General features: G+C 43.7%; 1 protein-coding gene across 6 annotated transcripts in view; it reads right to left on the reverse strand.

Moving 5' to 3' along the window:
• Positions 1 to 4,135: 4,135 nt before the first annotated feature.
• RNF208 (ring finger protein 208) overlaps positions 4,136 to 18,685 on the reverse strand; it is a 115,076-nt gene continuing 100,526 nt past the window's right edge. For 5 of the 6 annotated variants that reach the window (XM_077476080.1, XM_077476062.1, XM_077476087.1 and 2 more), the window contains one exon: positions 4,136 to 6,711. In XM_077476080.1, coding sequence (XP_077332206.1) covers positions 5,195 to 5,992 — 798 coding nt within the window. In that variant the 5' untranslated portion in view covers positions 5,993 to 6,711 and the 3' untranslated portion in view covers positions 4,136 to 5,194. Of the gene's footprint in view, positions 6,712 to 6,843; positions 6,983 to 18,685 lie in introns of those variants that run through there. The other variant, XM_077476071.1, reaches the window with a different exon arrangement.

Consider the following 18,685-nt stretch of genomic DNA (forward strand, 5'->3'; position numbering starts at 1 on the left):
CACACGACCCCTGTGCGATTGCATTTGTGATCGTGAATCTGACACCTGATTGGCTACCTAGGACAACACCATGATAAATCTACTGCTGCAGGACAGGACAGTTCTGTTGTATCCTGTTTTACACAACAGGGCCTCTTTAAAGCAAAATGCGGATACTGCTGTCCACTGGACACCCCAGTTTACGGCATGTATTTTACACCCCATTCACAAAATGTAGGCTGCAGTGTAGAGTCTTCAGTATCCCACAGTGTTCCCTCTCAGTTATCATCTTTTAGTGACCCTGTATTTGTTCAGAACTATATTAGGGCAGTATATATTTTTATGACTTGGAGGAAGATGAGGTAACATTTTTGTGCCACTCATATCGAAATCTAGGTGATTCCAAAGTCTTTACAACTGTTTACTTACAGCTGTAATTAGAAAATATTTCTATTGTCTGAAGAATTTATGCCCACACATCCATAGTTGCCTAACTAGATTTACCTGTAAACTGCCAACTGCTGCAGGACAAAAATCGAACACTGTTTACGAAACACGTCCCCTCATGATTGGCGAGAATACACACTTGTTTTTTTTCCCTGAAGTGGTTATCAAGCCTTAAGGCTCGGTTCACACTGGCGCGTCCTGAAAGTTGCACGATGTACAGTGCAACTTTGCTAGGCGACTTCCTGGCGAATTAGTATAGAAAAGAAGTCGGCTTGAAGAAGTACAGGAAACTTTTCTAAAGTCGGAGCGACTTCAGTAGTGCTAATTAAGACAGCTCTCATTTACTAATATGCGATTTCCAATGTCCCGCAACTTGGGGTCTCACAAGTCCGATCCCAATTCGCGGCAATGTGAATTGAGTTTAACCACTTGCCGATCAGGCGCCACAGTTATACTGTGGCAGGTTGGCTCTCCTGCACGTCCGTGCATTTGAAACTGTGGGCTCGATGTCCGCCGGGGACCCACGATCGCAGTACACGGAGGCAGAACAGGAATCATCCCATGTAAACAAGGCGGTCCGACAGGCGACGTTCTGACAGGAGACATCTCAGACATCTGCTGTTCCCAGTGATCGGGAACAGCGATCTCTGTCATGTCTCTGGCAGCCCACCCCCCCTACAGCTAGAACACACCTAGGGAACACAGTTAACTCCTTGATCGCCCCCTAGTGTTAACCCATTCCCTGCTAATGTCATTTATACATTGATCAGTGCATTTTTATAGCACTGATCAATGTAATAATGTCTCTGGTCTCCAAAATGTGTCACATAGGGTCAGATTTGTCCTCCGCAATGTAGCAGTCCCACTAAAACTCACAGATTGCTGCAAATTACTAGTAAAAACATTTTTAAAAAGTCTACAAATCTATCCCCTAGACGCTATAACTTTTGCGTAAACTAATCAATACACGATTTTTGCGATTTATTTTTTACCAAAAACATGTAGAAGAATACATATTGGCCTAATCTGATGAATACATGTTTTTTATATATATTTTTTGGATATGTATTATAGCAAAAAGTTAAAAATATATATTTTTTTTTTCAAAATTGTCGCTTTTTTTGTTTATAGCGCAAAAAACAAAAACTGCAGAAGTAATCAAATACAACCAAAAGAAAGCTCTATTTGTGATAAAAAAAAGGACATACATTTTGTTTGGGTACAATGTGGCACAACCGCGCAATTGTCAGTTAAAGGATCGCAAAAAACGGCCTGGTCAGGAAGTGGATAAATCCTTCAGGGGCTAAAGTGGTTAAAGGATCAATCCACCTAAAACCAATAAATCAATTCTGTATAAATGATGGTAGGTTCAATGACTCGCCCAAGGGCTTATTGCACTTCTTGGGTTAAATGAATGCTGAAGAGTTCAACCAGCTAATGATTTCTTCTCTTGGAGACTTCAATGATAAGCTCTTCATGCCCCAGTCCCTAGCTACACCCTTTTATCGTGGCCATTGGATTTTTAAAATCTATTTTTCTTTTAGGAAAACAAGAGCCATGAGACTCTGTGCCCAGGGTAGTACATTTTAAAAGTCATTGGATGATTTAGCCCAGTGGTCTCCAAACTTTGCCCTTTATCCAGCCCTTGGGCACCATTCCTCCCACTGACACCAGCAATAATGCACTATTCCTCCCAATAATACCAACGAAGGGGCACTATTCCTCCCAATGACACCAACGATGGTGCACTATTCCTACAATAGCAAGTCAGAGGCATTGTTTACTTCCACAGATGCTGAGATATTTTCTACTCATAGGGGACCACCTTAATGTCTTAAGGACAATAAACTGGTCCTTATTTTAGAAAGTTGGGAGACCCCTGATTTAGCCAATCATCATCCACCAAAAACAAATATTAGCTTTGGGTATATTGAAAGACTGGGTGATTCCAGTTAGCACGTGAATCCAATCAGTAAGCTACTAATATACTGTAATTGATCCACAGTACCTGCAGCTACAGATATCTGTGAGGACTTGTTTTTAAACTCATTTATTGTTTGTTAAGAATGTGCGTATACTTGAATATCTATAATATGGCAACAGTTACACTTTAAGGCCTCGCTGGATGTTCTTTCTGCTTCCTCCTAGAGGTGTCTGGTGTTTTTCCCTGCCTCTAAAAGCCCCTCCATGTTAGACTATGTGTCCATGCACACATAGGGGTTGATTTACTAAAGGAAAATCAACTTTGCACTACAAGTGCACTTGGAAGTGCAGTCACTTTAGATCTGAGGTGAAGCTCTGTCAATTTCATCATCCAATCATGTAGAAGCAAAAATGCTGTTTTTTATTTTCCTTGCATGTCCCCCTCGGATCTACAGCGACTTTACTTCCAAGTGCACTTGTAGTGCAAAGTGGATTTGCCTTTAGTAAATCATCCCTATAGGCTTTTAAAGGAGTTTTAAGGCAGAGCCATTTAGAGGCAGGAAAAAAAAAAACCACTGCCATTGCGTCCAGGAGCAGCAGAGTTTTGGCAGAGAAAATGCTGAATGCTTCAAAACGAGTGTAAAAGTGCGTTAATGCTCATTAATTCACATCAATGGCCAGAATAATAAGTTATTCTGGCCATTGATGTGAATTGAAATGAAGTAACACCCAAACCCTTGATGCAGTGAAAAGGGCTTCAACGCATACACACTCTTTACATACGTCAATTGTTTTTTTCTGACAAAATGACCCTGCCAGGAGGAAAAACGTCTAGGACCAAGTCAGCAAGCAATTGTGCTGCCAGGAGGAAAATTACTTGCTAAGCTATTGCTGGACTTGCCAGCCATCACAAGTTTGTTGCACAATTGCAGCAAGTCCACATTCCATGATGACTCCAGATCAACTTTCTTTGCAAACATTCTGCAAGTCTGCTGCAAGTTCTGGTTCATTTATGTTGTGCAATAGTCATCCCACCACAGGGGTCACTGTGGCTAAATTTTCATGCTTTAGACATGCAGAGTTTTTGCTGTAGACTCACCACTGCAACTTTGCTCTTGCTAGAGACTTGCCACAAACATTTGCTACAATTTGGAAAAGTGTCAACTAGAACTTCTGATTCAAGTGCTCTGCAAGTGTACAATTTGCCAGTGAAAATGTGCAGCAAGTTAACAGACTTACAGGCCTTAACGTGTTTGAGCCAAATGTACTAAAATCTTTATACTTGAAGAATCAAGTACCTCTGATCCCCCCTCCTTCCAATTCACAACAATGCTAGCCTATTGGCATAAACACATAGGAGCTGCCATGGCTTGTGATAGTGCCCCATTGCTAGTATCAGTGGGGGGATAGTGCCCCATTCATGGTGTATGCTCTGGGTTAGGTATTCATCTGCTTACCAACTTCTCTGCCTTGTACATCCCTGGACTGCAGTACGTATGCATATTGGAAATTCTCACTTTACCAGTGCTAATAATGAGGCAAGGATGAGGATGACAGGAAAAATAAGCTGGCAATGGCAGCTACTATATATATATATCACACACACACACACACACACACACACACACACACACACACACACACACACACGCACACAGTTTGTCCATAAGCACAGGTAACCAACCATAATGATTCAAACTACTTCCCATTTTTTTTTTAAATATCCTCCTTTTCCATTAGATGGGAGTTCAGCAGAAGGCAAAAAAAAGACACAACACAACAGAACTGAGTGTGTTTGTAGCCATTTATACAGTTGATGGATATTTCAGACTAGCTACAATAAACAGTTGTCTCTTGTCAGCAAAGCTATTAAATAGCAGGGCTCCTTTCAAAAAAGAGAAACATGACATACCCTTCAACGGAAACAAGAGATAGACTCCTCCCACCCTGATTCTCCCATCAGAACACGTTGGTCACAAACCGACCTTTCCTTTTAATTTCCACTGCAAAGGTCACCAATATATTGCACTGCAATCTACTGTAGACCTCTCCAGCGGTGAAAAGGTTAAACTGATGCAAGAAGGACCTGCAAAGTGGTTAATGCGGAGCAGTGATTTTTTTTTTTTTTTATCTTTTTTCAAATACATACAATAATTTAAAATATATCATTTCTTATTATTTCATATTTGTTTTTGTCTTGGTCAGCAAATGAAACAAAAGCTTTGGCAAAACAATTTTGACAGAGAGAGAGAGAGAGAGAGAGAGAGAGAGAGATAGAGAGAGGTGACAGCAGTGCCCCCTACTGGTGTAGAGGGAATTCCAGGACAACCTCAGCCGATAACACCAGACTTTATACGCCACCAAATGTTGTGCTTGGTACTGGGCTTAGGTGACACAGCTGGTTACAGAAAAAGAGACTTTTTACTGATATGGTCAAGTCACAGTCTATACCCGTCCATCCATGCCTATGTACATTGCCACTTAGAAAAGGTTGTTAGGAAAAGAGACAGATAAAAGAAGGGAAAAAAGTCAAGGCTGGGGAAGACGAGATAGAGAGAGAGAGAGAGATAGAGAGAGAGAGAGAGAGAGAGAGAGAGAGAGAGAGAGAGAGAGAGAGAGAGAAAGAACCAGAGAGGGAGAATTGGGACAGACAAACTACAAAGAGAAGCAAGTTCACCAATATGAATTGAAAGATGTAAACTAAATTGGTTTAGATATCACTGTCAACCACAAAGTCTATTTGACCGATATGTAACAAAGTTTGTAGAGAAAGTTGGTTGCTTGTATCCAGTAGCTTTGGATTCCACTTTCGGCACTATCCAAGATAATACTGCTTGCCAAATAGCTACATAATTGAACAGGAAGAGAGTGGATTGCGAATCTGACAGCTGCATGCTGCACCACAGTACTGGCGGAAGGTTTGATAACAGCTGCGGTCAGCTTCGCTGCTCCATTGCACTGGGTTGGCTGCGAGGGCTTCAGATGGTAGCCGGTTGAGAATGCTGGTGTTGACAGCAAGGGCGGCTAGGCCATAGTCTGTAAAGAGCACCGTTTCCCGTTTACAGGTGGGGCAGGAAATAAACTTGTACTTCGGACAAGATTCATAGAGGATCTGAAGGCATTCCTCACAGACAGAGTGGAGACAGGACAAGATACGGGGCCTCTTGTTGGTGAAATTGTACATGTGACCACAAGTCGGGCACTCTAAAGGCTCACAAGGAGTGGACGGATGCAGCACATACTGGTTTACAATGACCTCATCAGATGGAGTCTTGCGATGGTAACAAATCTCTGTGCTCGCCTTCCGTTGGCCAGGGTAGATCTTCTCTCGCCGTGGTGGAGGAGGTGTCCTGGGAAGCCCCAAAGTGCCTGGAGTGCCATCTAGACTAGGCATCTCCCCGCAGGCCTGGTTGACGATAATTTCAGATTCTGATGGCCAGGCCCGTTTGGCAACTAGAGGAGGCTCCCTCCGTGATGGAGGACCGTAACGCGGCTGAGAGTTCTGGCATTCAGAGAACTTCTCTGCCTGTATGATCTTCATGGCCTCCATTTTGATGATGACCTGTTGCCCTTTCAGACAGGACATAAGAATTTTTTTCACATTACTGTCCGCAACTTTGTTTTCTCCTAGAGCCCCCTGCATGTGGCTAGTGGAATGTGGAATCTTTCTAACACTTAAAAATTTCTATTTGGCAAAACGTTGCTTCTGGAGAAGCCTCTGTTAGTAGGTTGACCTAAAGGGATGTCCATACTCTCCGGCACCTTGGCGTAATCTAACAGTCAATTATACAAACACAGATGATAAGTCTCCAAGCAACTCTGTAGGTGTTGTGCAAGGTCCGGAATCTGTAAGATGTCAACGTATCACAGTATTTAAAATTTGTAATCCAAGATCTATTTTTAAATATCTCGACTTTTTGAACTTGTGGAGGAGATGTGGATCCTGAAAATTTCCAGGCAACAGTGTTCCTTGAAGACAAGCTTATCTGTACAACAACATCACATCAAGGGCAGCATGTACCTTGTAAGCAGGTGCTCCACTTCTTTGTGCTTTATTGCTGTTTGTGTGCAGGGTTGGAGCAAGGCTAAAGAATGTTTTAGCGAATTCCTTTCTTCTGACAGCCTCCTTTGCTCCCACTAACAGGTCAGTTACATTCCAGGAGGCTGAAGATCTCTGTGCAAGGTTGGCATGGGTTAGATGCATGTATCCTGTTTGAGTCTCAGGGCAAGAGGTGGAGTCAGAAAACCTTGCTGGCTTTAGATGGAGTCTTCAATAAAGAAGGAGCTGAGCCTACCTCTGTCAATGATTACCTCCTCTACTGCTGAATCGACACGTAGGGGACCCTCTGTTTCTGCAAGCACCTGTGCAAAAATAATAAAGACAATGTTAAGCTGAAGGCCAGCGGGTAGAAATTACAGATGTTGAACTTTTGAATATTTTAGTTTTAATAACATTGCTGAATAAAGATGTAAACGCTTTAGAAATTAAAATACCCAATAATGGACCAAAATACCAAGCAATACAGATCCTTCAGCAGATCATCAATGTGTATTCCAGCTGTGTGCTTAGCCTCTTGCCTGGAGTTTAGCATTCACATAAAGTCGGTATAAAAGCTCAGGGCAGCGTGTACAAGAGGCTCGTGGCTTTTGCTTTATGTAAATAAAGTGTCAAAATATTCAACGGAAAATCTTGCGAGAACAAGAGATAAAAACAGTTTCACTTCCTATTTTTTTTTTTTACTGAGACAATTTACCTGACAGCTCATTCCCCTCTTTGTTACAGTATGATTGTTGCAGCTTACAATACACAAGTCGTAATTCTCGACAATGCTCTATGAAAGGTGGAGATAGATGGATCATTTTTTTCGTTGAGCCACTGGGCTTAACAAAAAAATAAAAACAAAATTCCTTTATCCACACAAGCGAGATGGATGAAGGAATCTCCTCCGCTGAGACGCTGTTATTTTTGACAGCAGGACTCTCCGCTGTCAGTGCACTGATCAATGGCTGCCAATTGGCTGCAGCTGCTGATTGACGAAAGTTTCCCAACATTCCCGTTTGACAAAAGTTGATCTAATGTTCAACTTCTGTTGAACAGAAAAGCCTACACATGGATCAAAATGCAGCTGGTCCCTGCTGAGCTGTGTCCCAAGCATTGGCCAGGCTCTTCTCACCCGTGAGAAATTACGATCAGCAAGTGCTGATCGTAATTGTACCCCCCATGTGGTATGGTGACCCCACTTGCTACAAGAAATGTCCTGACTGCATGACTAGCAGCTAAACTGGTTTACCCAATGCCAGGGGGAAGTGGGGGGACCACCAGGAAACCAAAATAAGAACATTTTGTATTTGATTTGAATTTTATCCCTGTTTAATTCATGTATTATGTTGTTGTGCCCTTTTCTTTTGTTAATATTATCAGAACACAAACAATCCCACATAGTCCAGTCAATGATGCAAAAATTAAGCAATCTGCAGTTACAAGGACCACAGCCTATCTGCAAACAGCATATTTTGATGTGTATCCTACTCTTTGGTTATACATTCTTTGGATGAGGGGATCTCCACCTCTGAGACACTATATTGACAGCATCGACTCTCCACTGTTAGTACACTGATCAGTGGCTACAGCCGCTGATCAACAACATTTTTTTCAACATTCCTATTTGACAAAAGCTGATCTAATGGTCAACTTCTGTTGAACAGGAACGCCCACACATGGAGTGAAATTCAGCTGGTCTCTGCTGAACTGGCCGAATTTCAATCCATCTATGGCCAGCTTTAGAGAAATTGAACTACTCTGCAATGATTTCCAATTGTCTAGAGCAGGGGTCTCCAAACTTTCTAAACAAAGGGCCAGACTATTGTCCTTCAGACATTGGGGGGGCTGGACTGTGGTCCCCTGAGAGTAGCAAATGCCCAGAGTCAGTGGGAGTAGACAATGCTTCTGACTTTGGTATTGGAAGAATAGTGCCCCATCGTTGGTGTCATTGGGAGGGATAGGTTCCCATTGTTGGTGTCATTGGGATGGATAGTTCCCCATTGTTGGTGTCATTGGGAGGGATAGTTGGGAGGGATAGTGCCCCATTGCTAGTATCAGTGGGGGGATAGTGCCCATTGCTGGTATCGGTGGGGGGATAGTGCCCCATTGCTGGTATCAGTGGGGGGGATAATGCCCCATTGCAGGTATCAGTGGGGGGATAGTGCCCCATTGCTGGTATCAGTGGGAGGAATGGTGCGGGTAAAGGACAGGCAAAGGGCATCAGTTTGGAGATCCCTGGTCTACAACAGTGTTTCTCAACCTGGGCACCCTGGTTGAAAAAGACTGGTCTACAGCAGGGGTTTCCAAACTTTCTAAAGAAAGGGCCAGTTTACTGTCCTTCAGATTTTGCCCGATCTTTGATATTAGGGGGAGAAATAGTTGGTACCGGTGGGAGGAATAGTGCCCCTTTGTTGATGTCAGTGGCAGAAATGATGTCTCAAGGGCTGGATAAAGGCAAGCAAAGGGCTGCATCCTGCCCTAAGGCTGCAGTTTGGAGACCACTTGTCTAGAGAATCATCACTGAATTTGATGATGTTCAACGTGAGTTCCAATTGATACTCCAAATAACGGCTAAATCCTGCATGAAAATATTAGTAATATGATATTAACCTCTTCTCTATGCAAGACAAATCCAAAATATTGGTGGGGCTGCTACTGAACCTGTGGATGCTTGAGAGTTGCAGACTGAATGCATCATGGGGCTTAAAGTGTCACTCTACTTTTTTAGCTTTGGATTGAGAAGATTTATACGTTTGTGTATATAGTCCTTTTTAGTTTTGGACAGCATAAAGACAGGTTAAAACTCCTGTCGGTTTATTTTTTGCTGTCTGTGTCCCATTTTGGTGATTTCCCTTCAATTTCTGTCTTGGTAACACGAGAAGTTAGAAGAAAGTTCTACAAAATGAGGGTAGTTCCCCTTTTGGACAGTTGTCACTGGAACAGGTATACCCCTTGGAAGATCTAATACTCAACTTTTGGATCTACCATTACTCTGTGTCTCCATGGCAATGAGAAGGTGAATATATATAGCCAAGACAAAAGACAGCAATAAAAACCTGACAGGGGTTCTAATACTTCCATACTCTACCCAAAACTATAGAAAATGGTCTGGCTCTTAGATTATCTCTGTTGTCACCAACATGGTCACCAGGAGAGGAGTTGAGAGGAGGTCATCAACAGGGACATAGGTAACAGTAAAAAGATAAGTTCTTCTCTTCCCCAACTCTACTGTCCAAAAAAAGTTTTTATTGATGCTAATCCTCAATCAGATGGGCACTCAGTGGAAGGTGGTAAAAACAGGATTGTGGAAAATAGTGTTGAGCGTTTAGTTGTTTGATCCAGTGTGTCATGAGGCTTTGTGTGCTTCTGTCACATAACAATTGCTCGACAAAGCTGGAACGTCCTGAGTCTTCGGGAACACTGCAGGAAATTTCGCCAGCCGGTTCCAAGTTCCACAATATAAGTCCCATGACACAGGAAAAGCATTGGCCAGGCTCTTCTCGCCCGTGAACAATAAGTGCTTAACGTAGCGGTAATTGTAAACCCCCGTGTGGTATGGTGACCCCACCTGCTACAGGAAATGCCCGGACTAGATGACTAGCAGCTAAACCGGTTTACCCAATGCCAGGGAAAGGAGGGGGTACCACTAGGAAACCAAAATGGGAACATTTTGTATTTGATTTGAGTTTTGGCAATGTTTAGTTCATTTATTATGTTGTTGTGCCCTTTTCTTTTGTTAATGTTATCAGAACACAAACAACCCCACATAGTCCAATCAATGATGCAAAAATAAAGCAATCTGCAGTTACAAGGACCACAGCCTATCTGCAAACAGCATCATGTGCTGTTTATCATATTCTTTGGTTATACAGTGACTTCCTTGCTATACAGCAGGAATATGCAATTAGCGGACCTCCAGCTGTTGCAAGACTACAAGTCCCATCATGCCTCTGCCACTGGCTGTCATGCTTGTGGCTGTCAGAGTCTTGCTATGCCTCATGGGAATTGTAGTTCTGTAACAGCTGGAGGTCCGCTAATTGCATATCCTTGCTATACAGTATATGGCTGTTTTGCTCTGAAGACTGGGACTCCCATTTTCTAAACCTAAATTAATTCCTTAGGAGGCTTAGCTCCTTTCTGACATGCTCATGTCTTCATTTCTTGTCTGTTGTTTTTCATGTGTGAACTATTTCTATGTTTGGTCTATTGTCTCAACACTTTTCCTACTCACCCATTTTCCCATTCTCTCAAATGGGGCCACATCGAACCCTAAAGTTCATACAGAGATTTCCAGGAGTTCCTTGAGCAAGGAGACAATTCTGCCTCTCAGATGAATAACAACTGACACCAGTGATCTGTTTAATTAAGTTTAGGGGGGGGATTCTTTCCACTGACCACCAAAGAGACAATCAATGTAAAGAGCAAACGTCCCACTGATCACCAATATAAAGAGCAATCTTTCCACTGATCACAAATGTAAGAAACATTCTTTTTACTAACCACACATGTAAGGAACATTCTTCCCAATGACATCAATGTAAGGAGCATTGTTCCAGCTGCCCACCAATGAGAGGAGTATTTTTTCCACTGACTACCAATATAAGGAACATTGTTTTTACTGACCACACAAGTAAGGAGCATTCTTCCCACTGACCACCAATGTACGGAACAGTCTACTCACTGATCACATATGTAAAGAGCATTCTTCCAGCTGTACATCAATGAGAGGAGTATTCTTCGCAATGACCACCAATATAAGGAACAGTCTTCTCACTGACCACAAATGTAAGGAGCATTCTTCCCACTGACCACCAATGTAAGGAGAATTCATCCCACTGATCTCCATAGAGAGGCAACACAAATCCCTAGAGTGGGCACTAATACATTCACTAGGGCAGTACATTTTTGAGATTTTTTTTCTTTGTGTGCCCCTTTAGAAGTGCAATACTGGGACCAACAAGAATTTTGCAATGTATTTTGCAGAAAAGAAAAGGGAAATTGTGTAAACGGCTTTCTCATGTTGATACAGATGATGCAACAAATGTGGGTGAGAATATATATATAAATATCTCTGAAAAGTGAGTACACACCTCACATTTTTGTAAATACTTTATTATATCTTTTTGTGTGACAACACTGAAGAAATTGCACTTTGCCACAATGTAAAGTAGTCAGTGTACAGCTTGTATAATTGTGTAAATTTGCTGTCTCCTCAAAATAACTCAACACACAGCCATTAATGTCTAAACCGCTGGCAACAAAAGTGAGTACACCCCCAAGTGAAAATGTCCAAATTGGGGCTAATTAGCCATTTTCCCTCCCTGGTGGCATGTGACTCGTTAGTGTTACAGGGTCTCAGGTGTGAATGGGGAGCAGGTGTGTTAAATTTGGTGTTATCGCTCTCACTCTCTCATACTGGTCACTGGAAGTTCAACATGGCACCTCATGGCAAAGAACTCTCTGAGGATCTGAAAAAAAGAATTGTAGCTCTACATAAAGATGGTCTAGGCCAGTGATGGTGAACCTTGGCACCCCAGATGTTTTGGAACTACGTTTTTCATGATGCTTATGCACTCTGCAGCGTGTAATTGAGCATCATGGGAAATGTAGTTCCAAGACATCTGGGGTGTCAAGGTTTGCCATCACTAGCCTAGGTTATAAGAAGATTGCCAAGCCCCCAAAACTGAGTTGCAGCATGGTGGCCAAGATCATAGAGCAGTTTAACAGGACAGGTTCCACTCAGAACAAGCCTCGTCGTGGTTGACCAAAGAGGTTGAGTGCACATGCCCAGCGTCATATCCAGAGGTTGTCTTTGGGAAATAGATGTATGCGTGCTGCCAGCAAAGGTTGAAGGTATGGAGGGGGGGGGGGGGGGGTCAGCCTATCAGTGCTCAGACCATATGCCGCACACTGCATCAAATTGGTCTGTGTGGCTGTCGTCTCAGAAGGAAGCCTCTTCTAAAGATGATGCACAAGAAAGCCCGCAAACAGTTTGCTGAAAATAAGCAGACTACGGACATGGATTACTGGAACTATCTCCTGTGGTCTGATGAGACCAAGATAAACTTATTTGGTTCAGATGGCGTCAAGTGTGTGTGGTGGCAACCAGGTGAGGAGTACAAAGACAAATGTGTCTTGCCTACAGTCAAACATGGTGGTGGGAGTGTCATGGTCTGGGGCTGCATGAATACTGTCCACACTGGGGAGCTACAGTTCATTGAGGGAACCATGAATGACAACATGTACTGTGACATACTGAAGCAGAGCATGATCCCCTCCCTTCGGAGACTGGGCCTCAGGGCAGTATTCCAACATGATATCAACCCCAAGCAAACCTCCAAGATTACCACTGCCTTGCTAAAGAAGCTGAGGGTAAAGGTGATGGACTGTCCAAGCATGTCTCCCGACCTAAACCCTATTGAGCATCTGTGGAGCATCCTCAAACCGAAGGTGGAGGAGCTCAAGGTCTCTAACATTCACCAGCTCCGTCATGGAGGAGTGGAAGAGGACTCCAGTGGCAACCTGTGAAGCTCTGGTGAACTCCATGCCCAAGTGGGTTAAGGCAGTACTGGAAAATAATGGTGGCCATCAGTAAATTTACACTGTTATACAAAGGAGTCGATCACAACAATTCATGCTAAATTATCTGATGGGACAAGCATGAAAAATTCTCGTACAATTTTCTTATTGTACGATTTTCATTTAATCAATACAGTTGTCGCCTGAAAATACAATACAAGTACACTACAACACATTATATCACTTCCGATTTTTTATTCTGTCATACGAGAATTTTCGTAATTTTGGTAACCTCTTCATTTTAAATGTAAGACTAGCATGCAAAAAAAAAAAAAAACAGGCATTATGTTGACCACTGGGAACATGTGACACCACCATCCGGAGATGCAATGGTTGGGCAGTCCGGGAATTCTGCTGGCGGTATCTAACCACTGGAATCCCGGAAAAGCTAATAAAATCACCTGATTCAACCCGCCAGTAATGATCCTGAGAAATCAGATTTGGATGGAGCTGGGCCTTTCCCCCAATTTATAAAAACTGTAGGAAACTAGAGTGCTTTTCCCATAACAAGATGAAAAAGGAGGTGGGAATGTGTAACGTGAACACGTTGCCTGATTGTTTATACACATGCACTAGTATTGTTCAATATTCAGCGTGGGTTTCCATCATGCCGCATGGAAAGCTTGGCGCTCTGCTGGTCTGTTAGTGGCATAGTGCTGGGAGGGTGACCTGCTCCCAATCAGGGGACACCTCTCTTCCTGTCATCGCCATTCTTCATTCTGCTATCTCTGCCTAACAACTGTTTTTATTTGAAATGTTTATCCTAAATGTGGTAACAATAAAAGTGTTCCAGTTCCTCGAATGATAGAATCGTAAAAAGGAGTATAAAACGTAACTTGCACTAAACGTCCAGATGTTTACCAACAGTCTATAGGAACGTACATACATTTCCAAAAAATACGTCTGTGAAAAAGTATTTTTTCTGTATTTATGTATTAGTTAACTAGTTTGAATGTTTTCATTGCATTTAAAGTGATACTAAACCCAGGAGATCCTGCATTCACGATATCTGGACTCCCACAGTACATAGAACATGGAAATGCAATTATTTTAGTAAATATAAACAGCTAAATACCTTTTCTCACCAGCAGTTACAGCAGTCTTGTGACTTCTATCAGTATCTGGTTAAAGCTTGTAGGAGTTTTCATTCTCCTCTGACTGTCCTGTGAGGCTGCAGGACCCCTGACCCTCTGTCTGGACAGTGCTAATTGGCCTTGTGCTGATCACACGCACCCTCCCCAGAAAAAAAAAAACTCTCTAGCAATACACACAAAACTGAGCATGTGCAGCCTGTCTCCATCCATTTATAATATCTGGAGATGAGTTGGAGACAGCAGAAGAAGGTAAAGATCAGAGAAGACAGCCTTTTTACACAATGTGGAGGATTAACCCCTTAGGTTCCACAGTGAGTATAACCAGCATACTTTACTGCATATACAGACTTATTTTACTGTTGTGGGATTAGTAACACTTTAAGGCTGATTTACATTGGTCCAGCTTAGTTACATCTAATTTTTCATATTTCACATCCAGAGGGCTGCACCATTTTGAGGACGTCTTGTATTTTTTCAATGAGTACAAACTATTCTCTGATTGTATGAGGCAGGGGTTGAGAATGAGAGAATGCCTTTCATTCACTGAAAAAATTCTATACAAGAATGCTCTCTGTGAAAGTTGGAGGTGCCAAGTGAGTGACCCCCTATGTTCAGTATACAGGTGGCAAGTTGCTCCAGCTGTACCACGAGACCAGTGCTGACTGTATGTAGCATGTATTTACTGCAGTAAATGTTTGCATCCCCGGCAGCCCTCCGAATGTGAAGTTTGAAGAATTAGATGTAACCAAGCTGGACCAATGTAAGTTTAAAAAAAAAAAGTCAAAGCTGAACTAAAACAAATATCCCCTGCAATGGGCCTCTGGCTGCACTGTAAGGGTTAAACGTTTGTTCTGGTCTAAGGCAAAAGCTGCGGCACCACCCTCGTCTCTGTCCCCACCTTGTCTCAGCAGCAGAGAGACCATCAGAGCTCCTCCTCCAGATCCCGCAGCCACCTGCACCTGCCATCCTGCTTCTCCATACAGCCACAGAGATATTCGTCAGATCTCCCCCATTTGGCAGAAAAGAGGAGGACAGAACTCCTCCTTCAGATCCTGCACTTCTCTGTGCAGCCTCAGAGGTACTCGTCTCTGCCCCCCCCCCCCCCCCAAGTTCGCAGAAGAGAGGTGGACAGAACTCTTCCTACAGATCCAGCACCTCTCTGTGCAGCCGCCTCCTCTGGTCCCAGCATTTTGGTTCGGACGACCGGCTACCTGGTTGATCCTGCCAGTAGCATATGCTTGTCTCAAAGATTAAGCCATGCACGTGTAAGTACACATGGCCGGTACAGTGAAACTGCGAATGGCTCATTAAATTAGTTATGGTCCCTCTGGTCCTCCAGCAGACCTTGCACTTTCAGCTTCCCAGCTCTGCCCCAGCTTCTTCCTAAGAAGGTAAGGGGGGTGCACTGTGATGTACAGGAGGGTGGGGGACTTGTGACTTCTAAAGGTGGGGAGGTTCTTGACATTTGATGTAAGGTGGGGTGGTGTTCTGGACATCTAGTCTTACAGATACAATCGTCCCTTAGAGGGCAACCATAATGCTAATGCAGCCCGCGGTGAAATTGAGTTTGACACTCCTGGTCTAGGGGAGCGAAAAAAGAAGATTTACTTACTGGATCTTCCTCTCCTCCCTGCAGCTAGCAAGGTGCCCACAGCTTCTCCACCCCACAAATACTCAGATATCTATGGTCCTGATATCATCCATAGCCCTCCATTGAACTTGATGACATTGAAGGACCATATTGAAGGAAGGTCCACTGTTGGGGAAAGGAGGATCGGGTAAGTAGTAGTTTCTCCTCTCCTCTAGACAAAACAAGCTATTAACCCTTGTAGTGCGGGTGCAGTCCCACTGCAAGGGATATTTGAACACTTTCCTGGAGTTGGGCAATTCTAGGAGTTTAGCTTTAAACATGATGCACCCGCTACAGTACAGTGTGACTTCAACTGGCACCCGCCACACATAATAATTACATGTTATTATACCATATTATTCATAAACTGCTACTTCCAAAGGACAGCTGCCAACAATTACCCAATACAATCATTACAGGCAAATTGTTATTATTATAGGAGGAGTGCGTAAAGCATTTCAATATTTTAGGTAGCTGTCTGTATCTGAAAGGGAAACTGGGCTCTGCCCATGTAGGGTGCACTTTTTAATGGCATCTGCTTATAGCTAAGACTATAGGCTTGTACAAATTCATACATATTTTGTTGGATTCGGCTTCAGCAGTCAACGTTACTGAAACCCTTTGAGTTCTGGGGTTTCCCTATCACCTACTATATACCTCCAGTGTTGCCAACCCCTCAAAGTAAAATTGACTGGCAGAATGCCAAGATTTACAAACGACACCAAATTTTTACTGGCAAAAAAATCGTGAAATGTATCCACATTCTTTACTGACACTGCAAAAAAAGGACCTAAAAATTACTGTTTTTAGTGCTAAACAGTGCAGATATCAATATTTGAACTATAAACACATACCTAGTGCTATTAGCAATGTGTTAAAGTTAAACAAAAGTCAAAAAACATATTTCTCAATTTACATGAAGGTCAGGATACTATAACCCAACACAGAGTCCCCCCTTACATCAGAGTCTGCAGGATTCCCCTTACAGGGAATGTAAAGGGGAACGCTGCTGATCATGTTGTAAGGGGGGAGTCTGATGTGGGGGGGGGGGACTCCGGTGAATAGAGACCACCTTCAGAGTAAATACACTAAGGTAAGGGGGGGTTACTGATATAGGGGAGAACCTTTATATCAGTGCCCCCTTACATTATTGTATTTACTCCCCTCCTTATATCAGTGACCCCCCCCTCAGACTGGCCTAGTAGCACTGTGACTGACCTCCTCTCAGGTGCACCTTGCAGGGCTCACTCAGACGGCTCCAGCTTGGCAGCTCTGGTTTTATTCTATAGTCTCCTCTCCACATTCTACACATGTTTGTCTCTTCCCGCAACCCCCATCCCGGCGGCGCTGCCACTCTTGACTCCTTTCTAGGATCCCTCTCAGAGACTGAAGACATGATAAAAGACAAGAGATGGCCAGAGGCTGCAGACATGATACAGGAGGTGGACAAAGGCTGCAGACATGATACTACAGGAGGTGGACAGAGGCTGCAGACATGATACTACAGGAGGTGGACAGAGGCTGCAGACATGATACTACAGGAGGTGGACAGAGGCTGCAGACATGATACTACAGGAGGTGGACAGAGGCTGCAGACATGATACTACAGGAGGTGGACAGAGGCTGCAGACATGATACTACAGGAGGTGGACAGAGGCTGCAGACATGATACAGGAGGTGGACAGAGGCTGCAGACATGATACTACAGGAGGTGGACAGAGGCTGCAGACATGATACTACAGGAGGTGGACATAGGCTGCAGACATGATATTACAGGAGGTGGACAGAGGCTGCGGACATACTGCAGGAGGTGGACAGAGACTGCAGACATGATAGTGTCCTCCTCAACCCCTCACAGTAGCCTCCTCCTCTGCCCACCATCATATTACTTCTCCATATCATCAGTGTGCTGTGTCCTCCTCCTGTGCCCCCTTCACCTCTCCACAGGTCAGGGCAGCACAGTGAAAGGGGCACAGGAAGAGGACACAGCACACTGATGATGTGAAGAATTAATATGATGGTGGACAGAGTACATCAGGTCTCTGTCCCCTGCATGCCACAGCTTCACTCTCCTGACTCCTAGTAATGTCCTCCTCTCACTCTGTCCCCTTTTCCTATATCCCCCCAGTTTCACTCTCCTCCTCCTCACGCCTGTCCAACTCCTCTGTTTATGGCGAGTGTACTGGCTGAGCCGCCGGCTGCCATGGTCTCAATCATCTATTCAAAAACTGTCTTTAACAGGCAGCCTGAAAAAATGGGGTTAAATTTACGGGCTGCGGTTGGCAGCACTCATTTTAATAACTCTCTAAACATTCACATTTAACACAGAAATCCCTAAACATTGTCTACATCGTGTACAAGGGCTGCCGGTGTTCTGTCGAGAAGTGGCCGATATCGAGACGTGCCTGTGTATGTACTGCGCATGCGCCATACGGAACAGCACAAGAGCTTATTTGCCAATCGGCTGACGTAACCAGAGTGCATGCGCACATCATAGGAGGTATCTCTCGATGGGTGATACCATTTCACAGGCACAATTTATACCTATACAAACAGCGAGGGGACCGTAGTTCTCAGATTGGGTATTGTGCTGCTGGACGGCGGCTAGCGGCTGTGCTGAAGAGCTGGTTTTGTCTGTGGTGCAACCCGCCCTTTCACACAGGCAAAACTGGCTGTTCAACATAGCAAACCCGTCCTGCAACGCAGACAAAACCGGACCATCAGCACACTATAAAGCCGCCCCGCATCACCGAGGCAGAACTACGGTCTCCCCCAGCTGGCAAAGTAAGAGGAGGTACCTTATGCTTCATGTTTTACATCTGCTGAATTATTTTCTTAATTGGCCCTGATAACAAAGTTGATACATACAAACAGAGCACCATCCTTTTGTTCCACCCACTACCCACCTCCCACTTCCACCCCTTTCAGAGAATACAGAACCAAGTATTACTTTGTGATGCTAAGTCATTTATATGGACTTTGTTAACCACT

The sequence above is a fragment of the Lithobates pipiens genome, unplaced genomic scaffold (assembly GCF_037356315.1).
Source record: "Lithobates pipiens isolate NorthernLeopardFrog02 unplaced genomic scaffold, aLitPip1_a1.2 Scaffold_1, whole genome shotgun sequence".
Classification (NCBI taxonomy): Eukaryota; Metazoa; Chordata; class Amphibia; order Anura; family Ranidae; genus Lithobates; species Lithobates pipiens.